The sequence below is a fragment of the Chrysemys picta genome, chromosome 23 (assembly GCF_011386835.1).
Source record: "Chrysemys picta bellii isolate R12L10 chromosome 23, ASM1138683v2, whole genome shotgun sequence".
Taxonomy (NCBI): domain Eukaryota; kingdom Metazoa; phylum Chordata; order Testudines; family Emydidae; genus Chrysemys; species Chrysemys picta.
The window spans coordinates 2,685,530-2,709,315 of NC_088813.1; the positions used below are offsets into that span (position 1 = coordinate 2,685,530).

At 47.9% G+C, this 23,786-nt stretch overlaps 1 protein-coding gene across 1 annotated transcript; it reads right to left on the reverse strand.

Moving 5' to 3' along the window:
• Positions 1–1,253: 1,253 nt before the first annotated feature.
• LOC122173022 (uncharacterized) lies at positions 1,254–5,977 on the reverse strand. Its single transcript, XM_065577195.1, is given in 3 exon segments — positions 1,254–3,569; positions 3,789–5,660; positions 5,663–5,977. Coding segments are annotated over 3 exon segments (2,961 nt in total). The 3' UTR covers positions 1,254–2,795.
• Between the last annotated feature and the right edge of the window lie 17,809 nt (positions 5,978–23,786).

A 23,786-nucleotide genomic window follows, 5' to 3' on the forward strand; every position in this document is an offset into this window, starting at 1 on the left:
TCTTGGTTTATCTGGAGTTTATTTGTCATTTAGCTCTGCCGATACCTACAGCTTTCATTAATGTTCAGCCTGAATCTCTTACCAATGTCTCCTGTGAACTCTGGGCTTGTTAATATCACAAGCAAAGTTGTACTTTTTGTTTCGAACTCTGTTACCTAGTGGTCTATTTTTTCACCTGGCCATTGGACACAACAAAGGACTGACTCTGTTCTGCCTTGGAGTTTGGGATTTCTTTAAAGCCACATCCAGATAATTCCTTTCAAAGGCTTGCTCCAAGGCTGAATGTGGTCTGATGTGCTGCATCTCCCTACACATGCAGGAACAGCGAAGCTAAACTTCTGTGGCTTTCCCTCGGACACTCCAGATAAATCAGAGATCATTGTCTGAACTCCTTCCATTACTCAACAGCAACATCTCCTATGAAGTTCACCTTCAAAGGGGCACCGGGCTCTACCTCTGAGCACCATGCTATTTTCATTCAGGAGTTCTTTTGTTATGAAGCATTTTATCATGTACCAAGTAAAGTAACATTGTCACCACTAAGGAAGTCTTCTACTAAAATCATGGGCTGTTACTTTGCGCTAATTATTACATAAACCTCTAACCCATTACATATAACTATTTTTTATTCAGCATTTACTTTAGATTAGCACCCAGATTCTCCATCTGAACCATAGAATCATAGAAGATTAGGGTTGGAAGAGACCTCAGGAGGTCATCTAGACCAATCCCCTGCTCAAACCAGGACCAACCCTAACTAAATCATCCCAGCCAGGACTTTGTCAAGCCCGACCTTAAAAATCTCTAAGGATGGAGATTCCACCACCTTCCTAGGTAACCCATTCCAGTGCTTCACCACCCTCCTAGTGAAATAGTTTTTCCTAATATCCAATCTAAACCTTCCCCACTGCAATGTGAGACCATTGCTCCTTGTTCTGTCATCTGTCACCACTGAGAACAGCCAAGCTCCATCCTCTTTGGAATCCCCCTTCAGGTAGTTGAAGGCTGCTATCAAATCCCCCCTCACTCTTCTCTTCTGCAGACTAAATAAGCCCACTTCCCTCAGCCTCTCAAGTCATGTGCTCCAGCCCCCTGATCATTTTTATTGCCCTCTGCTGGACTCTTTCCAATTTGTCCACATCCTTTCTGTAGTGGGGGGCCCAAAACTGGATGCAATACTCCAGATGTGGCCTCACCAATGCCAAATAGAGGGGAATAATCACTTCCCTCAATTTGCTGGCAATGCTCCTACTAATACAGCCCAATATGCCATTGGCCTTCTTGGCAACAAGGGCACACTGCTGACTCATATCCAGCTTCTCATCCACTGTAATCCCCAGGTCCTTTTCTGCAGAACAGCTTGTAGCGGTGCATGGGATTCTTCCGTCATAAGTGCAGGACTCTGCACTTGTCCTTGTTGAACCTCATCAGATTTCTTTTGGCCCAATCCTCTAATTTGTCTAGATCATTCTGGACCCTATCCCTACCTTCCAGCATAACTACCTCTACTCCCAGATTAGTGTCATCTGCAAATTTGCTGAGGGTGCAATTCATCCCATCATCCAGATCATTAATGAAGATGTTGAACAAAACTGACCCTAGGACCGATCCCTGTGGCACTTTGCTTGATTCCAGCTGCCAACTAAACATTGAGCCACTGATCACTACCCATTGAGCCTGACAATCTAGCCAGCTTTCTATCCATCTTATAGTCCATTCAGCCAATCCATACTTCTTTAACTTGCTGGCAAGAATACTGTAGGAGACCGTATCAAAAGCTTTGCTAAAGTCAAGGTATATCATGTCCACTGCTTTCCCCATATCCACAGAGCCAGTTATCTCATCATAGAAGGAGGCAATCAGGTTGGTCAGGCATGACTTGCCCTTGGTGAATCCATGTTGACTGTTCCTGATCACCTTCCTCTCCTCCAAATGCTTCAAAATGGATTCCTTGAGGACCGGCTCCATGATTTTTCTGTAGTTCACACTGGATTCTCCTTCTTCCCTTTTTAAAATATGGGCACTATATTTACCTTTTTCCAATCGTCCGGGACCTCCCCCGATTGCCATGAGTTTTCAAAGACAATGGCCAATGGCAATCATATCAGCCAACTCCCTCAGCACTCTCAGATGCAGCGCATCCAGCCCCATTGACTTGTGCACATCCAGCTTTTCTAAATAGTCCTTAACCTCTTCTTTCACTACTGAGGGCTGCTCACCTCCTCACCATACTGTGTTGCCCAGTGCAGCAATCTGGGAGCTGACCTTGTCTGTGAAGACAGAGGCAAAAAAAGCATTGAGTACATTAGCTTGCCTCCCCCATTCAGTAAGGGGCCCACACTTTCCCTGACCTTCTTCTTGTTGCTAACATACCTGTAGAAACCCTCCTTGTTACCCTTCACATCCTTTGCTAGCTGCAACTCCAGTTGTGCTTTGGCCTTCCTGATTACGCCCCTGCATGCTCAAGCAATATTTTTATACTCCTCCCTGGTCATCTGTCCAAGTTTCCACTTCTTGTAAGCTTTTGTGTTTAAGCTCACCGAAGATTTCTCTGTTAATCCAAGCTGGTCCCCTGCCACATTTGCTATTCTTTCTGCACTTCAGGATGGTTTGTTCCTGCGCCCTCAATAAGGCTTCTTGAAAATACAGGTCTCCTGAACTCCTTTCGCCCTCATAATAGCCTCCCAGGGGATCCTGCCCATCAGTTCCCTGAGGGAGTCAAAGTCTGCTTTTCTGAGAACCAGGCCCCATTGTGATGATGTTCGTCCATCGTTATCGATGAAGACCTCAACAACTCATTCTTTCGATGACCGGGCTCTGTGAATCCGGAGATGACTGATCAGTCCGATTCGGGCGTGGAACGTCCTGTCACATGTCAGGCAGAAATATAAGGGCACTGTCGATGGCGTATGAGCAGCTCTGGACTTGCGCAGCTCACACTTTTTTTCAGCCTCAGCAATATGCCTTGCCTCAGAGGTATTACTGCCTGTGTGAATGAGGCTGTGCCATGCTGGACGGTTCAGTGCGAAAGTTTCCCATGTGGCGGTGTTGATCTCGAAGGACTTCAAAGAGGTCTTCAGCGTGTCCTTGAACTGCTTCTTTTGTCCTCCATGGGAGCGCTTTCCCTGAGTGAGTTCTCCGTAGAAGAGCTGTTTAGGAATGCGTTCATCTGACATTCTCACAACATGTCCAGCCCAACTGGTCTGGGCTCTCATCAGCAATGTGTAAACTGACGGCAGACTGGCTCTAGTAAGGACATCAATATTGGGCACTTTGTCCTGCCATCTGATTTTTAGAAGCTTTCGCAGACAGGAAATGTGGAAGTGATTGAGCCTTCGTGCATGACTCCGATAGACAGTCCACGTCTCGCAGGCGTACAGCAGAGTTGGAAGCACCACTGGTCGGTAGACCTTCAGCTTCGTTGGTAGGCTGATCCCTCGACGTTCTCAAACATTGGAGCGCAATTGGCCAAATGCAGAGCTGGCTTTAGCAATTCTGCAGTTTACTTCATCATCGATTGACACTGCTCGGGAAAAGGTACTGCCCAGGTACGTGAAGTGGTCCACTGTCTGAAGTCTCTTTCCATTTACAGTGATGGACGGTTCTGAGTACGAAGCGTGGGGAGCTGGCTGGTGCATGACCTCAGTCTTCTTGATGTTAATGGTGAGACCGAAGTTGTTGCATGCAGTTGAAAACTTGTCCATACTGGCTTGCATTTCTGGCTCTATACTAGCATTCAGAGCACAATCATCGGCAAAGAGAAAGTCTCAAAGTACAGTTTCCTTCACCTTGGTGATGGCACACAGTCGCCTCAGATTAAATAGTTTCCCGTCAGTTCTATACTTCAGGCCTACTCCTTCAGTGCAGTGTTGAAAGGCATCAGTTAAAGTGGCAGAGAATATCATGCTGAACAAAGTGGGTGCTAAAACACACCCTTGCTTGATGCTGTTGGTGACTGGGAAGGCCTCAGATGTTTCACCGTCATCCAGGACACAAGCCATCATACCGTGATGAAATTGACGTACCATTCGTATAAATCTGTCTGGACAGCCAAATTTCGACATGATCCTCCACAGGCCCTGGCGACTGACAGAGTCAAATGTTTTCGTGAGGTCCACAAAAGTTGTGTAGAGTTCACGAGTCTGCTCTTGACATTTCTCCTGTAGCTGACGCACAGCAAAGATCATGTCAATAGTCCCACGTCCCTTGCGGAAGCCACACTGTGATTCTGGCAGTAAGCCCTTCTCCAGGTGAGTGATCAATCGGTTCAACAGAACCCGTGCAAGAACTTTCCCCGCTGTAGAAAGCAGAGAGATTCTATGGTGATTGTCGCATACCTGGCGATTGCCCTTCCTCTTATAGAGGTGCAAGATGGACGCATCTCTAAATTCTTGTGGAATGGTTCCCTGCTTCCAGAAGGACTGAAACAGCTCAGTGAGTTTCCGTAGCAGCATGAGTCCACTGACTTTGTACACCTCTGCTGGTAAGGCATCTGACCCTGGGGCTTTGCCACTTGACAGCTGATTGATAGCTTTCTTCACATCATCCTCTTCTGGTGAAGCATCCATGGAGTCATTGACTGCAACCTGGGGCATCTTGTCAATGGCCTCATCATTGATGACTGAGGGGCGACTGAGAATTGCTTCAAAGTGTTCAGCCCATCTCTGGAGAATCTGCGTCTTCTCTGTAAGGAGCACAGTACCATCCGAGTTCAGGAGGGGAAAGCTCCCAGAAGACTGTGGACCATAGAGTGTGTTAAGGGCTTCATAAAACTGCTTATAGTCGTTCCTGTCCACATATGCCTGTATTTCATCTGCTTTGACACTCAGCCACAAGTCCCGCATTTTGCGCAGTCGGTTCTGTACTGTTCTGCGAGCGTTGATAAAGGCGGTCTTCTTTGCCACTGAGGATGGATCATTTTGATATGCACGATGCAGGCGGTGCTTCTCAGCAAGTAAGGCCTGGATTTCTGCATCATTTTCATCAAACCAGTCTTGCCGCCTGCATGTGGAGGGCCCCAATACCTTCGATGCAGCTGTATGGACAGTGTGGCGGAATTGCTCCCAGTCTTTCTCAGTGTCATCCTCAATACGAAGATCAGCAAGTTCATTCTCTAGGGCTTCCGCTAGATTTTCAGTGATGCAGCTGTTCTTCAGCTTCGACACGTTGATCCTTTTGAGAGCCTTACAGCCTTGTGGTTGTCTCTTTGGCATGATACGGAGCTTCATTTTGGATACTATGAGCCTATGATCCATCCAACAGTCAGCGCCACACATAGCTTTTGTAACCCTGACATCTTGTCTATCCCTTCTCCTGATGATGACATAATCGATCAAATGCCAGTGCTTGGAACGGGGATGCATCCACGAAGTCCTGTTACGGGTAGGAAGGCGGAAGACCGTATTGCTGATCAGAAGGTCATGTGCTGCACAAGTTTTCAGCAGTAACAGACCATTGCTGTTACACTTTCCCACTCCATTTTTCCCGATGACTCCTTCCCAGGCTGCGGCATCGCATCCGACTCTTGCGTTAAAATCGCCAAGCAGAATCAGCTTGTCTGTGCGGTGCACTGACGATAGCAGAGTATCTGGTTCTTCGTAGCATTTATCCGTCGCATCCTCTGGGTTGGTCATTGTAGGAGCATATGCGCTGATTTCCTTTTTGCTTGTTTTCCTTTTTGAAGCGGAAGCTGCATTTTCATGAGCCGGTCATTCATACCCTTGGGGGAACTGGCAAGTTTCCGAACAAGATGATTCTTGATGGCGAAGCCAACTCCAGATTCGCGACGCTCATCACTGCTGCGGCCACTCCAGAAGAATGTATAGCCACCGCCTGACTCGGACAGCTGTCCTTCATTAGCAAGGCGAGTTTCGCTAAGGGCTGCAATGTCAACCTTGTAGCGTGCGAGCTCTCTAGCGACAAGCGCTGTCCTTCTCCCCGGTCTGTCTGCCGTGATGTTGTCCAGTAACGTGCGCATATTCCATGTGCCAATAGTGATCGGTGTCACTCTAAGTTTTGTTTTTGTTTTTGTTCGACCGCTTTTGTGGGATCCCCGCCAGCCGCGGTATGCTGGCCAGGGTAAGGTGAAGCAGGCAATGTTTAGGGCACCTTTTCTAGCCTCCTCCTCGTTCTGGTGAGCAGTGCAATCCTGAATAGGGCTGCTCAGTCGCTCAAGAAGATGCCGAGCTCCACTGCTGCTTCGGTCAGTGAGGAACGACCATTATGCCTGAGCCGCCTATGTGCAGGTCCGCGGCTACAGCTCCCAGTGTATCCACACCTGCTGCTTCGTCGCTCGCCCATCGCCACAGGACTTGATATGATGTAATATGAGATGATATTATGTCGAGACTTGCGCGTGAATTGGATTAAAGTGAGGGAGAGTTGCGCAACGTCAGCCTCACTCTCTCTTCCCAGTTCCTATCTGTATCCAGTGGCAGGACAGAAGTCGAGATGGCTGGAGATAGGGCAGGGCGCAGTGGATGACCAGGACGCCTACGTGTCTTGTGCTCTTAAGCGTTCCACAATGCTTGCTGTCACTGCCTTCCTGACCACTAAACCAGGTTGAACCAGGTTGCCTCAGTCAGCCAGATCCAGCCTTCACATGCAATGGGTAGACAGGCCCTAACTCACCGAGAGTCTCATACTCATCGGCTACCCTCACCTGGTTTAGCCTGCCAATCGAGATGGTCTCTGGGGTGTGGCCGCTGTCGTAGGCTGACAGCTACTTGGAGCCACAGGTGAGAGCTGGGTGTCAAGTGGGGACCAAAGTGGATGAGCTACTCCTAGGAGCACGACTGTTCCCCCATCAGAGGTACTACCCGTCCCTGACAACCCCATACACCTATTGTGATAGGTGCTGTATGAACATAAGAGAAGCGTAAATACAGCCCTTGCCCTGAAGAGATCACAATTGGAGAGACAACCAGAAAACTATTGGCTAGCGCTGTATTTTATTCATTACCAACCTGCGCTGCATTTGAACTGGCTATCTAGAGCTGAAAGTCTCCATGACCATGAGACAACACCAAGGTCTATATGACATTTAGTCAACACTAGGGAATGAGTTCAACCCCAAATCCTAGACCGAAATGCCTCTGTACTGTGACATTTAGTTCTGGATATGAACTTTGTGGCTCATCTCATCACTAACCCACACATTCTCACTACTAGAAATGGCCAAAAAAAATCAACTGAACATTGTCCAATCAGGAAAAGTAGTTTTGCAGAAAGATGTTGATTTTGATGAAATATTGGATGGAAAAATGTCAAAATGAATCATTTTGACTTTCTGGTTTCATTTTGATAATGTCAAAACATTTTGTTTTGATAAGATAAAAAGGTTTTATTTTTATATTATCGCTTCCATTCATTTAAATTTTATATTATATGAACATAGATTAGTATAGGAAAGTAGATCAAAATATGATTGATATGACATGATATGATATCTCAATATTATCAAATGAAATCTTTCCAAATTTAATTTTTTGGGGAATTCAGTTCTCCAGGGAATTTTGACTTTTCCTCTGATTCAGAACAAAAACAGATTTTGAAATGTTGGAATTTCCCCCAGAATGGACATTCTGTTTCCCAGCCTGCTCTGATCCCTGCCTCGTTTCCCTCCCCACTGCCCGGCTGCTCCCAGTCCTGCTCTTCAGTACTAGCACTGCCTTGGAAAGCTGCTACTTATCTTTGGGAGCTGGTCATGGCCATTTCCAGCAGATACTCAAAAGCCTTTTGTTCCCTGGATGCAATCTGGCTGCATCACACACACTGTGAGGTTATGCTGGGCTACAGAAATCAAAGGACACTTATTTGAAGGGCCCAATTTTGTCCCGAAAACAAGCTGTGGGTGCCCAATTAACCAGCTACACTTCCTCCAGGCTGTGTTTTTGGTTTGGCTGCTAAAACCTATACCTGCACATGTTATCTCAGCCAGGGAGAATCAGAGGGGCTTCCTATTAGATGTCAGACAAATGCTGGTGAGATGTAACAGTACGCTCATGCAATTGGGAACTTGTGTATCCATCAAGACTATGAGTGGAAGTAATTGCTTGGGATCGCTGCAGTCTGTGTCCTGTTTGTTTCACAAGAAAAGAGTAGTTTTCCAGGCTCAAGCCAAAGTCTTACTACAATACAGAAAAAAATTCAGGGTGTTGAAGAGAAATACATCAATAATATTAAATATTATGAGGGACTCAGATACTTTGGATGCTGAGGCCATATAAATACTTAAGATATACTGATTGCTTCTCAGACACAGTCCTTCCACCAGGTGTCAAACCCCTGCTACAAAACAGATGCTCTAAAATCAACGAAGGAGGTTGCAGAACAGAATGAAGGTCACACTCTAAAATGAAGGTTACAATGCAAAGTAGAGGCCCTGAAACAAAACAGAGTTCCCCAAATAGCATGTGGTTTATAATTTGACACAGACCTATTCGCAGTCTGTCACACTTATATTTAAAAACAAAATACTGTGTGTGGATTTAGGGTGAGAAGTCAAAGTGCCTTCAGGGAAGATGGCAGCCCCTTGTGCTGTCAGTAGATGGAGAAGAGCACTGTGAGGCGGAGGCTAGTGGAGGCAGTAGCCATCTACACTTAGGGCATCCTGTGGCCATTGAGAACAGTAGGAGATGGCAGCCATTTTGAAAGAAGGGCGTTCTTCATGGAATTCTCCATAGAAGAACATTATTCTTCAACCCCCATTGAAAAATAAGCATTCCGATAGGACGGATAAGGGTTAATATACCATGTTCACCTGGCATGTAGAAAAGCTAGAGCTAGTGGTCACATTGCGCTGTAGGAACTCCCTTCTGAAGAGTGCAGGATCTGACCTGGCTCACACAACCCCACTGCCGTGCAGCCAGCAGGGAGCAAATGCACAGAGGGGGCTAGAAATTGCTTCTTTGTGCCCAGAGAGCAGCCACGGGCACTTTGCTTGGTGTTGACTGTTCACAAGGTTCTGCCAATAGCCTGCAACTTACCCTTCCTCCAAGATCCCTGCATGTCATGTAACTCCCCTATGGAAGTGCTAGGCTAGTCCGCAAAGCGGCTGCCCGCTGTACTTTCTAGTCTGTGAGTCTTTGTGCCTTTGGGATGGAATTAAACAAGGTGCAAACACAAAGGGCCAAATTCTCAGCTGGTGTAAATGGTCACATTGACACTGACTCCAATGGAGTTTTTCACATTTATATGCACAGGTAATCTGCCCTTTAAAATCTGGTGGTGAGGGAGAGTTGGGAAGTCTGTATCTGGAATTCCCTATGGTTCATGGCTGTTCTGTCCTGGGGTTTGGGTTGAACACGAAGAACAACCAGATTCCAAATGACTCCTTATTTCAGACTGTGGGAGAACAATCCCAGAAGAGCAAACACTTGGTAAAGTCTCCGTGAGCGAGCCCAGCATGTGTGCGCGTGTGTCTCCTCTGTAGCAGGCTGCATGCTCCTTACTGCTGGGTGGATGCCTTATGGATTTACAGTGTAATAGAGAGAAAGCAAAGTGATATGTCATTTACCTGGTACCACACACCCACCTCTACTGAAAACTGAGCCGAGCCTTTTACTTTTGGTTCATTCTTCAGAGCTAGTTTTGCCCCTATCCCTACAGAAGCCATTCTGCATTTAATGGGTAACTCCATGCAAATACTACAGTAGAGAGAACATTTTATTAAATTGTTTTTCCAAAGGACCCAAAGCAGAATCAGTAATTCCTCAGCTCTCTCAACCCAACTCTTCCAAGGAAGGACATCCAGCAGATTCAATATGGGTTCTGCACAACATCCTTCAGCCTGAGGACAACATTTATCCAACTCTGCCTTTTAACTAACAGGCTGCTGCTTTATCTGTTGCTGTTTCCGGCCCTTCCTGCTCCAAAACCTAGTGGCAAAAAAAAGTCAGACCTCAGCATGCAATTTCCTGTCTGAAACAAGGAAGGAGCAGCGAGGGGACAAAGGGTGGCTTGTTGTTTGTTTTACTGATAACTCAAAACTTAATTAAATTGTGTTTGATTAATGGTGATGTAATTAGCAGCAACTGGGATTGGCTGCTGTAAATTAGTGATCTTCACAACAGTTGGGTCTTAGAACCGGGAGGAAGCCCTACTGCCGAAAGTCTGGAGAGGGGAGCAGTTTCCCACAGTGGTTCATACATGGCTGGAGACGTCTGTCCATGGCTCTGACACCCATATAGTAAGGGGCAGAGTGTGTGAGAGAGAAGTGTGCTACCAGCCCCACTGAGAGAGCTACCATCATGTGTGCACAGGCTGGAGTTGACAAAGTACTTTAAAGAGGAGTTGCAAAGGATTTTATAAACAATGAATGTGACAAAGAGTCCTGTGGCACCTTATAGACTAACAGAAGTATTGGAGCATAAGCTTTCGTGGCTGAATACCCACTTCGTCAGACAATGAATGTTTGGCCTCTTCCCCTCCCCCCAACCCCAGGGATAGGGAAGGCCTCAAAGGGTTTTTTTCTGCTTGCCTTTCATCTTACAGATATCAGGGCTGTCACCTCTGGTCTACCCTGGTTTTGCGTGCAGACACTGTGAAGACGCAGAAGATGTTTAGTGGGAATTGCTCTCATGCCTTTGCTGAAGGGTGAGGCTGTTGACCTTTAGTAAAAATGTCCTCTCCACCAAATGTTTGTAAGGCATCAGAGTTAAATAGATGTAATCAGAAAAAAGGGTTAAACAGGCTGATTAAACCTCCCCTCCCACTTCCTTGACTTTCACAATATCAAATGTCATTAGTTCTGCTCTCATGATAGAGTCTTTGAGCCTAGAAAGGACCTGTGTTTCTAACATGGAACACACACACTCACTTGTATACACACTAGGGTGACCAGATGTCCCGACTTTATAGGGACAGTCCCGGTTTTTGGGTATTTTTCTTATATAGGCTCCTATTACCTCCCACCTCCTGTCCCAATTTTTTACATTTGCTGTCTGGTCACCCTAATACACACACACACTGTCACACACACACTTTGTCTATTTTTTTCTTCATTATAACATCCTTTCAGGCCTTCCCCTTTGCAGCTCACATGTAATTCCTCCTTGCCAGGAAAGAGTAGGAAGTAGGTGTGGGATGCAGGGTGGCAGCATCTTTCAGGGTACTGGTACTTTGCCTATAATGCATGGCTGGCAGGTTTGTAGAAATGTTGGTGGTGCCCAGAATCCGCCCCCCTCAACTCCGCCCCCCACCTGCCTAAGGCTCTGGCAGGGAGTTTGGGTGGGGGGAGGAGGTCTGGGGTGCAGGTCCTGGGCTGGGGATTAGGGTGCAGGAGTGGTGCAGGGTGCAGGCTCTGGGATGGAGTTTGGGTGCTGGGTGCAAGCTCCGGGCTGGGGCAGGGGGTGGGTGTGCAGGAGGGGGTGAGGGGTGCAGGCTCTGGGACAGAGTTTGGGTGCAGGCTCTGGGGTGGGGGTGGGGGCGAAGGAGGGGGTGAGGAGTGCAAGCTCTGGGAGGGAGTTTGGGGGTGGGAGGGGGTGCAGAGGCAGGGGGAGGGGGTGAATGCTCTGGGAGGGAGTTTGGGGATAGGAGGGGTGCAGGGGTGAGGGCTGTGGGGCTGAGGATGAGGGGTTTGGGGTGTATTGGGGGGCTCAGGGCTAGGGCAGAGGGTTGGGGTGTGAGGTGAGGGCTGTGGGGCTGAGGATGAGGGGTTCATGATGCAGGAGGTGGCTCAGGGCTGGGGAAGAGGATTAGGGTGTGGGGGGATGAGGGCTGGGGCTGGGGATGAGGGGTTTGGAGCATTGGAGAGGCTCAGGGCTAGGGCGGAAGGGCAGGGTAAGGGCAGCCTGCCCTGCCATTAGCGGATGGGGGGCACTAGGACCCTGGGGCAGCAGACAGCAGTTGATGCTGGGAGCCGGTGTAGTGTGGATACGCTCCACATAGGAATGTGCTACGCCAGCAGCACAAGCAGGCATGGGACAGGCGCACGCCACTTTCTTTCAGGCAGGAACACGGTAGGGCGGGGGGACAGATGTGCGGGGGGTGGCAGGCGGGGGCCGGGGGAGAGACCCAGCTCCAAATATTGGTGGAGCAGGGCCCCCAACCCTGAATAGTCCTGGAAAGAATATAACTCGCTGCCATTGTGATACTGCCCTGGGGTACCCAGGGTCTTTCTACCACCTGCCCTAAGTGTGAGGAAGTCTTGTCTGTGAATCAGGTCCCTGACTCCACCAACCTCTAGCAGCACAAGCCAGGCCTCCACAGCCCTCGCTGTTGGTACAAGTTAGCGATAGGCACATGCCAACCCTAAGTCCTCTGAGTGTCCCTCTGGAGTGCCCAGCCACAGACTGTGCCACTGACAGTCACAGAACTCTCAGAGCCACTGTTCCCAAAGCCATAGTACACACCAGCTGGCATGATTCAACTCAGACCCCTCTCTGCTTAACACACAGCACTTACAGATATCTGCAGTGAAAACAAGAATAAGTTAATTATCCAAGAACAGAGAATCAAGTGATGGAAAGTAAGAACATTAGAGATACATGGTTACAGATAAAACAAAATCATAACATGCTTTCTAAAGTCTAAACATAACTTGCAAGCCATTCCCCTGGTCTTCTCCAAGATAGCTTATCCCACTCCTTTTCCTAGCATTTTCAACCAGTTTAGTTGAAACCCTTTCTCATAACACCAAGCCCAGTGGTGGCTTGACCTCACGGACTGAAGGAATACCTGGGGGTTCATCTGCACCCCAGGTAGAGTTCCTTAAGTTCATTGTCTGACTCCTAAACAGTCTAGCTCCTGCTGGTTTTGTGTTTTCCCACAGTCCCCACAATGTGTTGATCAGTATGTTGGTCAGATTGTAAATGAGTGTCCATTGTGAACGCACAGTACTCAGTTGGCAGGTGACCACTCAGAGTGAGATACGCGTTTCTTCTCCCCTGCCGGCCAGGAGCATGCAAAGCATGTTCTGCAGGGGCGGCTCCAGGCACCAGCGCAGCAAGCGCGTGCCTGGGGTGGCAAGCCACGGGGGGGGCCTGCCAGTCGCCGTGAGGGCAGCAGTCAGGCAGCCTTCGGCGGCGGCCTGCGGGAGGTCCGCCAGTCCCACGGCTTCGGTGGCAATTCGGCAGCAAGTACGCCGAAGGTGCGGGACCGGCAGATCACCCGCAGAAATGCCGCCAAATCCGCATGACCAGTGGACCGCCCGCAGGCGTGCCGCCAAAGGCCACCTGACTGTCGTGTGTGGGGCGGCAAAAAACATAGAGCAGGCCCTGACCTTCTGGTGGCCTGCCTTCACTCAGAGACCTAGAGAACACATTGTTTAGTGTATACACCTAAGTCTTCGCATCTTTTCTATACATACACCACACAAGGATTATGATGACCGGTGTGACCTAGACTTTCTCCTTGGCAGATTAGTATGTAGATACCAGACCCAGAGGCTCTCTGCCACCCTTGAGCACCCCGTGCCCTCTGCCAGTTGGCATCAAGAGGTCCTTGGGTTCCAGCCCTCTCTGGCCGGTCCTGCATCCGCCTCGCCTCATGCCCCCCAAAGCACTCCTTCTCTGTGGTGTGTTCTCTGCACACTCACCCAAAGCATCCAGCAGGTTCATCAGCTAACCATAAGCCCCTGATTAAGGGGAGAGAGACAATTACCCTCATTTGTCTTGTCACTGTTCAGATCCAGGGCCTGGTTGATAGTTACAAGGAGCCACTTTGCCTCAGGGCTGCCCTGAGTGAGCATTCACCTAGTATAGCGCAGTCCAGAAAGCCCACTCAAAATCTTCTGCTAACGAAGCTCCAGGTACCATCCTCCAAACCCCCATTATGCTGTATCTAGGCAACAAAGACCGCTGCTGCTCCAAAAAGGAAACTTGCGTTGAACATGTCCAGAGGCAAAGGGTTGTAAGCTGTGTTACTAATTAACCCTTGGGGCAGTGCCAGGGTCTGCGCTTGATACCAACAAGGTTTCATGCATTATTAGCAGCCCAGGCCATGAAAGTTTTTCTCATCTTCTCCCTAGTGCCTGCATTCAGGATTCTCCTCGCAGCAGGAGGAACAGAGCTGGCAAAGGGCAGCAAACCGATTCCGTGGAGCCCCATTTGTTCACCTCCTGCCCTCAAACTGCTCACCGCAAGTGAATGTCAAAGTTTCATGCAGGAATGTTAATTTTAAATGTGCATGGGTGAGCAGGCCAGCAAGCAATGCCTGCTCATTACCCAGTCTGGGAGCAGGAGCAACATCGTGTGGCTTATCTGACAAATCGTACCTCAGAAGCACAAGAACAACAAAATCCTCCTTAGCATTTATATCACACAGCACAGGGCTGCTTTACCCCCAGGGTAATAGTCAAAACAAACGTTTCTCAGCTAGACTTTCCGTGTCCTGACTCCAACACTGTTATCTGAGGAGTCGCAAATAATCATGGGGGGCTGTGGCGGTAGGGAGGTGGGATTTAATGAGGAGTAAATGAAGGATGGGATCAAAGAGTCTGGGGTAATAAGCAATTAGAATGGGAGATGCCAACTAGCCCTAGATCATGTGGGAACTAGGTTCCCAACACTTCACATCCTTGATCCTTGGAAGAGCAAGCTTCAGAGCATACATGGAAACAGGCTTATCTCAGTTAAGGATTAAATAATACACAGGAATCAGTCCCAGAGGTATCCACCATGGAGGCACTGAATTCTAGTGACCATAGTCTAATTAGACAGAACATCCTTTGGGTAGAAAAGGTGCCAAAATCCAGCACAGTGACATTAAACTTTAGAAAAGATGGGTTCAAACAAAACCAAGGAAGCTTGTTAAACCAGCCCTAGGGTCACAAAAAGAGAGATTAAAACTCTTAGGCCATGTCTACACTACAAAATTATGTCAAGGTAAATTACAGCGGCATAGAGCCACCGCATTTATCACTTCACTTGTGCATGTGCACACTACAGTCCTTGTGTCGGCAGCATGCATCCTCACCAACAGTGCTTGCATCGATGCAGTTTGCCATGGGTAATATCCCACTGGGCAACTTTCCACCATCCAATGAAGGGTGTTTTAGGAAGTTTTTGCAATGCTCGATGGGGCCAGAATGATTTGCATGGGGGTGATTGGGAGCATGGGGTAACCTTCCCATAATGCAGTGATCTCATCCCATGATTTCATCTGCATCCCATAATATTTCACACCTTCTTTTCAAAATCTCCACAAACCTGCGTGTCCCTCCTTGCTGTTCAGCCTCTGTGACAGGAGCTTGTAGCCTGCACAGCTCTGCACTATTGTCATGAGTGTTGCAGCACAGGGTGCATGACCCTGCAGTATTTGCAGAGCCCCAAGAGGAGCCCTGGGGAACATGATGATTCCTTGGAGGCTAGATTGCTGTGGGACACAGAAAGAAACAATTCAAGGTTGTTGGCGGCATTCACGGAGCACCTGGAGTGTCGATTCTGGACACAAGGAACAAGCACTGACTGGTGGGATCGCATTGTGGTGCAGGTTTGGGATGATGAGCAGTGGCTGCAGAACTTTCAGATGTGCAAGGCCACAGTCCTGGATCTGTGAGCTGAACTTGCCCTGCAGCACAGGAACACCAAACTAAGATCTGCACTGACAGTGGCAAAGTGAGTGGCAATCACACTGTAGAAACTTGCCAGGCAAGATTGCTACCAGTCAGTCATGAATCATTTTGGAGTTAGGAAATCTACCACAGGGGCCCATTGTCATACAATTGTGCAGGGTGGGGCCATTACTTGCTTCCTGCTAAGCAGGACTGTGACTCTGGGCAAAGTGCAGGACATGGTGGATAGTTTGCAGCAATGGGGTTCCCAAACTGCGGTGGTGTGATAGATGGCATGAAATCCCTTTTTTAGCACTGACCACCTGGCCATAGTGTACATCAACAGAAAGGGGTACTTTTCAATGTTAATGCAAGCACTGGTGGATCACTGGGGACACTTTACCAACATCAGTGTGGGCTGGTCAGGAAAGGTGCATGACGCACATATCTTTAAAAACACAGGACTGTTCAGAAAGCTGACAACATGGACTTTCTTCCCCACTAGCAGGTTACCATTGGGAATGTTGAAATGCCAGTAGTGATCCTGGGAGACCCAGCCTACCCCTTGCTCCCATGACTCATGAAGCTGTACACCGGCCACCTCGACAGCACCCAGGAGCACTTCAGCTACAGGCTCAGCAGGTGTAGAATGACAGTTGAATGAACCTTTGGTCATTTGAAGAGTCGCAGGTGTTGTTTACTTACAATATTGGACCTCAGTGAAAAAAATATCCCAATGGTTATAGCTGCCTGCTGTGTCCTACATCATATTTGAGATGAGAAGCAAAGGGGGGAAAGTTTCTGCTGGGGCAAAGAGCGGAGGTGGAGCAGCTGTCTGCTGAATTTGAACAACCAGATACCAGAGCTATTAGAAGAGCTCAATACAGAGCTATACAGCTCAGAGAGGCTTTGAAAGAACATTTTAATATGGAGCCAAAGTGTGCTCTACCTGGCCTTGCTCTTTTGCAGCCTGGTCTGAATCTTGTAGTGATTGCTCTGTATGTAGGAATATCACATTGTCAAGGCACCTATTAATATTGTTGGTGAATGATGTTATGTGTTCTGTGACCCAGTGAAAAAACAGGAAATTTGTGGGTGTCAGACCAGCTCAGCACTGGACACTATATGTTGTGAATTAATAAAGATGAATTTTATTCCAAAAAATATAATTTTATCCTGTAACAAAAACCAGGCAATTAAAAAAACAATTTCAACTTAATAAATTAAGGGAACAGAACTTATGGAGAGAAAGAACAGTCATTCCATTTCAGGTACACATACACCACCCATGACTTTCACAGGTCAGTGTGTGTGAAGCTGCAATTGTCTTTAATGTCCTCCTGGGTGGAGTGGTGGGGTAGTGCAGCCCCTGATGCCACATGGAATGTTGTGAGGGAGTTAGGGAGGTCCTGATATTGAGTTCTCTATGGGCTGCACAAGGAGGCAAGCATGGGATTGTTGAACCTGCAGCTCTACCAGAGTCTGCAGCATCTCAGTTTGCTGTCTGAGAAGTCCAAGCCCCTCCAGCTGCATGTCCCTCTCCTTCTCCTGTGCCTTTCTCCTCTCCACTCTTTACTTCTCCATGCTGTCTGCAAGGGTGATCCTCCAGGCCCTGGACTCGTTCTGATGCAGCACTGGCTTGCTGGATCTCCTGGAACATGTCATCCTGAGTACTCTTCTTTCTCCTCCTTATCAGGTTCAGATGTTCTGCAGTTGTGAAAGAGGAGATCCTGAAGCCCACAATGGCAGCAACTGCAGATGCAACACACAGAGGTACCATTGTCAATGCATTCACAAAGGAAATCAAAATGTAGGATACTGAACTAACTCCCCTTGATCCACAAAAGTTGTAAGCACTACATTCTCACCTCTCCGTGGGACTGATACAGCATGGTGTCAGTCACAGCACAGGCTGGGGAAATGAGGGAGCAACAGCTCACATGAGTATATTTGTATAGGCCACAACACTGAATCCTGCCACCGTTTTCTACAGGCGGTGGTGATTTTAGCTGATATCTCACTCCTGAGGGAGACAGAGGCAGAGAGAGCACAGCTGCTGGCATCCCGATGATGCTCAGGCCCATATGCTGCTAGCCTGTGTACCACAGTGGTGCCTGCTGAAGCAATTGCTGAGTTGCGTGGGAAAAGGGCCTACCATGGAAAAAGAAATAAAGCAGCCCTCTCCAGAAACCTTTAGCAGAGTAAATTCCATTGAAATCTCTATGGAGGATTCCCGGGACATCCCGCTGCACATAAACAAACTGCTTCACGTACCCTCCTCCCCCCAAAGGGGAATGAAAAGCAGATAGCAATTCTGCCTCGCTTGGTTGTTCCATTATCTCTTCCAGCACAAGTAAAACGAGTAAATCAACAGAGGTATCCTGCTACTTTGTGAAAGCAAACATCATACTTACCAACAGTGGAGAGCTGCTAGCTGTGCTCGCCAAGCTGGGCAACCAGGAAAAGGAATTTCAAAAATTTGTGGGGCTTTAAAGCGGAGGGGCGGCTTCCTGTCCCCCTGGCCGCTGGGCAGCAGAGTTCACAATGGTAACCAGAGCAGTCAGTGTGGGGCATTGTGGGACAGATCCTGGAGGCCAGTAACAGTCGACATAAGTAACGCAGTGTTACACTATCACCGCACCAACCTAACTCTGACCCTGACTCCACGCCGCTCGGGAAGGTGGTGTTATTATATTGGCATAATCGTGCACTTACGTCGGCAGGAGCCAAATTTAAGTGAAGACAAATCCACAGCTACGTCAATGTAATCTGCCTTGCGTTGATCTAACCATATAGTACAGACAAGGCCTTAGATTTGGCATGGAGGCTACCTACGGGCCAGATTCTGATACCCTGTCTCTGGCTTTGTAGCACTTTGTTCCACCATTAGTCCCATGGACTTCAATGGGATTACTTGTAATGTTCAACATGTGTAAGGGCCCTAAGGCAGCACCAATGGAGTCTCAGGAGACAGGCAAGCCTCTCAATGCAAAGGGAAGCAGGAAGGCAAGAAGAAAGCTAATCTGTATAGATTACAAGATTCAAGAGGCCATTTGAACCAAAGATCCTTCAGAAATCAACTGATGCCAAAATATCTGGAGTTACATACCAGTGAGGTATATTTCTGTACCTGGTAAATGAATTGGAAAAAAAAATTAAAAATAGAATAATGAAAAACCTAAAAGATTATGATATGATATGGTCTAGTGAGCATTGCTCTGCAAAGTAAAAGCATATCTCATTAATCTGTTATTTAATTCATTTATCTAGATTTATACAATAATAAAAAGTGAATTTTTTGTGTGAGTAAAGTAATGGATAAAGGAGAACCAGTTGACATGGTTATTTGGACTTTTCAAAGACTTTTGAAAAAATTCCTTCTAAGTGGTTACTAAAGAAACTAATTGTGACGTTCCCATCTGGGTTTATCTGGACAGGTGATTTGCTAGGTCACTCCAATCCTTGACTCTGGGAGCCAGCTTTACCCTGCTCTGCTGTGAGAACCCCCACTCCTGGGCTGTTCATGCACACCCTCTAGCATGTAAGCTGCTCCCAGCTACTTGCAACTGAATGACACTAGCCAATATCTCTGGTCCCAGACACAACCCTAGGAACCTCCATCTTGCAGTGTCCAGTTTTGTCCACTGGACACTACAAGCTTATATGAGTTTGTCAATTTAACAAAGAAATTGATATGTATCAGGCTTGTTATCCCAAGGGGAGTCTCTGACACACTTCAAACCAAACGCACTGCTCAGGTAGAACAAACAAACAAATTTATTAACTATGAAAGATAAATTTTAAGTGATTATAAGTCAAATCACAACAAGTCAGATTTGGTCAAGTGAAATAAAAGCAAAACATATTCTAAGCTGATCTTAACACTTTCAGTGCCCTTACAAACTTAGATGCTTCTCACCACAGGTTGGCTGCCCTTCAGTCAGGCTCTCCCCTTTGATCAGCGCTTCAGTCTCTTGGTGGTGATGTCTGTAGATGGAGGTGGAAGAGAGAGGAAGAGCATGGCAAACGTCTCTCCCTTTTATCATGTTCTTTCTTCCCTCTTGGCTTTCCCTCCCTCCGCCTTCAGAGTCAGGTCAGCATTACCTCATCATAGTTCCAAACTGACCAAAGGAAGGGGGGTGACTCCCTCAAGAGTCCAACCGATCCTTTTGTTGCTGTCTAGGCCAGAGTCCTTTGTTCTTGTGAGGCTGGGCAGGGTTTGTCCCATACGTGCCCTAATGAGGTGTGAACTGCCTCTCAGCTTTTGGAGAGTTTTTGCCTGGGCTTATTTTAAGCTATGAGGATACATTTTCAGCCTCATAACTACATACATGAAATTATAACCTATAACCTTACTATAACATTACTGTAACAACAATGCTCAGTGCATCATGACACCCGACATGACAAACTTTGCATTGGATACCACACAATTATTTTACAAGGATGAACATGGGGGTGCTGGGTGTTCCCCCAAGGTACAGACCGTCACACTAATGGTATGTCTACACCACAGCAGCTACAACCAGACACTCTAGCACTGCAGCTGTGCCTTTGTAGCACTGTAGTGTAGGTGCTTCCCACTCTGACAAAAGGGGTTTTGCCATTGATATAGGCAGACTGGTGGAAGATTGATGGAAGAATTTTTCTATAGATGTAGCCACATCTACACCGGTCAGTAGGTTGACCTAGCCATGGCAGGCTGGGAGCAAAATGTTTCACAGCCCTGCATGACGTAGCTAAGTCAATCTAATTTCTATGTGTATCCCAGGCCGTTGTATCTGCAGTATAAGAAGCAAAGGACGGTTATGCTGAGAGGTTCTGGTGCTTGGATCACAAACCTCTTTGAGACTAGATGTGAACACACCCTTCAGTTAACATAACTGTTAAGTTAAGTTAATCAGAAGCCTCCCCCGATGCCTGACCTAAAACAATAGGGTAATGTGAACCCACCCAGGAGTTCGGACTGAGTGGACGAAGGATTTTGCTGAATATTGTGTGACTGTGTGTGAGGGAAGGCAGGACACATAGAAACTAGAAAGAACTGAGAGAGACAGAGAAAAGCAGCAGCCTATAAGCACAGTGTGACCCTGGGAAAAACTACAGAGAGTTTTCGGGTTCATGTAAGTCACTTCCAGCTATGTCTGTGTGCACTTGCAGCCTGCCAGTCCTGCCCAGGCTTTTACCAGCCCGAATTGTATGGCAGGGTGACCCCTGCACGCTCGCAGTGCCAGCCTGTCCCCAGAAATGTACATTTTGCATTGCCCAGCGCCCTCCTGGACAATACAAGCTCATATAAAGTCCATTGTTTTATTAATAGAAATTATATGCATTAATCCTGTTATCCCAAATAGAGTTTCCCAAACACTTCGATTCAAACACACTGATTTAGATCAAACAATCAAACAAGTTCATTAACTACAAAGAGAGAGATTTTAAATAAATACAAGAAATGAGGTATAAAAGTCAGAAATGGTTACAAGAAAAATAATGATAAAACACTAGTGCCTAACTTTAACAATCTAAGTCAAATCCAAAGCAAAGTTTTTCTCACTGCATGTTCTCACTAGTTTTACTGGCCAAACTTCTTAGGGCAGGACTCCTTCTTCTGTGTAATGGCTGCTTCCTTTGTTCCTTCTGGTGCAGTGAATCGATTGACAGAGAGAGTGAGGAGGAGGGGAGGGGTGTTTTCCCTTCCTTTTTATAGTCCTCTCCCCCCTTTGAGAGGCATCTCCTCTGGGATCATGGCGACAGGCAGACCCTGTGGACAGGAGGCCCATGACGTTTCTTTGCTAAAATGTAGATTTTTTGCCCACACCCCTTTTACTGCCAAAAAATGGCCACGTAGCCATTTACACCTGGCTGAGGCATCAGCTTGCCCTTTGTCTCTGAGGAACTGATTTGGCCACTCCCCAGACCTGGAACATGCTTTAGTTACACCACACAGTGGAATCTTATAACTCTAACAATGTTGTCACGTGTATTTTACCAGGACAGTAATGACCAGCATATTTTGAGTTTTCAAATGAGCAATGTTAATTTTTTCCATCCATGTGCAGAATACATTTTGTTACGTGCACTGAGGTATGTGGGGATGTGCGCCACCAGTAGAAACAAAAAACCTAGATATAAGATATATATTTTTAAAAAGTTAAATAGGGATAATTACTCCAGCCAGGACAAGTTAAGGCATTTTAGAACTCATGACTCAAAGAATTAAATTTAAGTGTAAGAGAAATAAAAATTATGAAATGCATTGACCAATCAAAACACTAAAATAACACACTTTGAAAGAATAAAATTACAGAGAATATATGTGCATTGCAGGAAGTACCAAGAAGTAACAACACCAATACTACAAGTTTGTGTGGGGAGGTGAGTGAGAGACAGTGTGTGCATGTGTGTGTGACACAGAGACATTGTGTGTGTGTGTGTTTGACACAGTGTGTGTGACACTGAGACAATGTTTTTGTGTGCGTGCGTGAGAGTGTGTGTGTGACACAGAGACAGTGTGTGTGAAAGAGACATCATGTGTGTGTGTGTGTGTGTGTGACACAGAGACAGTGTGTTTGTGATAGTGTGTGTGACGCAGACACAGTATGTGTGTGAGACAGTGTGTGTGACACAGAGATAGTGTGTGTGTGACAGAGCGTGTATGTGTGAAACAGACTCTGTGTGTGTGTGTGTCACAGAGACTGTGTGTGTGTATGTGTGTGTGTGTGTCACAGAGACTGTGTGTGTGACACAGAGACAGTGTGTGTGAAAGAGACATCGTGTGTGTGTGTGTGACACAGAGACAGTGTGTTTGCGATAGTGTGTGTGATGTAGACACAGTATGTGTGTGAGAGTGTGTGTGACACAGAGACAGTGTGTGTGTGACAGAGCGTGTATGTGTGAAACAGAGTCTGTGCGTGTGTGTGACACAGAGACTGTGTGTGTGTGTGTGTGTGTGTGTGTGTGTGTGTGACACAGAGACTGTGTGTGTGTGAGGCACAGAGACAGCGCGTGTGCTGGCTGCTCGGAAAGTTTCTGAGAGATGCCCTGCGTTGTCTCTTTAAGACACTCACTGAAAGCTCTCCAGCTCTGTCCTGAGCCCTGTTCTCTCCCTTCCCCTGCTCTCCGGAGATGGGGTACATGGGCAGGGGGAGTGTGTGTGTGTGTGTGTGTGTGTGTGTGTGTGTGTGTGTGTGTGTGTGTGTGTGTGTGTGTGTGTGTGTGTGTGTGTGACAGACAGACAGACAGAGAGACTGTGTGAGCTGGCTGCTGAGGAAATCTCAGAAACAGTGAACTATCTCTTTAAGAAAGGCACTCAGCCCCTCACCCGTCCTGGCAGCAGCTCTGAGGCCTGTGCCAGGCTTTGTCCCCTGCCTCTCTCCTGCTCTGTGGCGATGGGGAACAGGGGCAGGGGGGAAGGGGACACCCTGACATCAGCACCCCCTACCCTGCACAGCCAGCAGGATGGGCCCGGGAGCAGTTGCAGGACATAGGGGGAGGGCACCTGAACACATGCTGCTGGCTGTGCTCGCTCTGCTATCAGTCGGGCGGCTCTTAAATCTCTCCTGCGCAGCTGCTCAAGCGCGCAGCTTACAGGGAACACAGCTTTGTACAAAGATGATTAAAACAGTGTGCAAGGGGTGAATACAGGGGTCCAGTCTGTCACAGAGTCACAATGAGAAAAGATTGTGAGAAATTTCAGAGACCTAACCAAGTCAGGTGAATGGGCAATATGATGGCAGATAAAATTCAGTGCTGACACATGCAAAGCAATGCACATCCGAGCAGTACTGGATTTACCATGGTGCTGGGCCCATGCTCCAAAGGGGCCCCAGCCCGGCCCGCTCTTCTCCGCTCTCTCCGGTGGGGGCAGTGGGCAGAAGCTTGATCCTGCCGGCTCCTGCTGCACCAGGGCAAGCTCCACCGGCAGCCAAGCTCCCCCTCCCCCGCCTCTTCCCCGAAGCGTGCCGCATTCCTGCCCCTCCCCCTCCCAACACTTCCCCCGCTGCCGAACAGCTGTTCGCCCGCACGAGGGAGGGGGAGGAGCAGCACCGCAGCACGCTTGCCGCTCGGGGGAGGAGGCAGAGAAGAGGCAGGGGTGGGGCCTTGGGAAAGGGGGTGGAATCAGGGAATACTCCCACCAGCCCCCTGCCGTGAGCCGCTCAGGACAGGAGGCTGAGAGCACCCCCGTGACCCCAGCCCACACCCCCAGCCCTCTGCCCTGACTCCAGAACTCCCCTCACACACTCCCAGCCCCCTGCCCCGACTCCTGCACCCTGCCACACACCCCCACGACTCC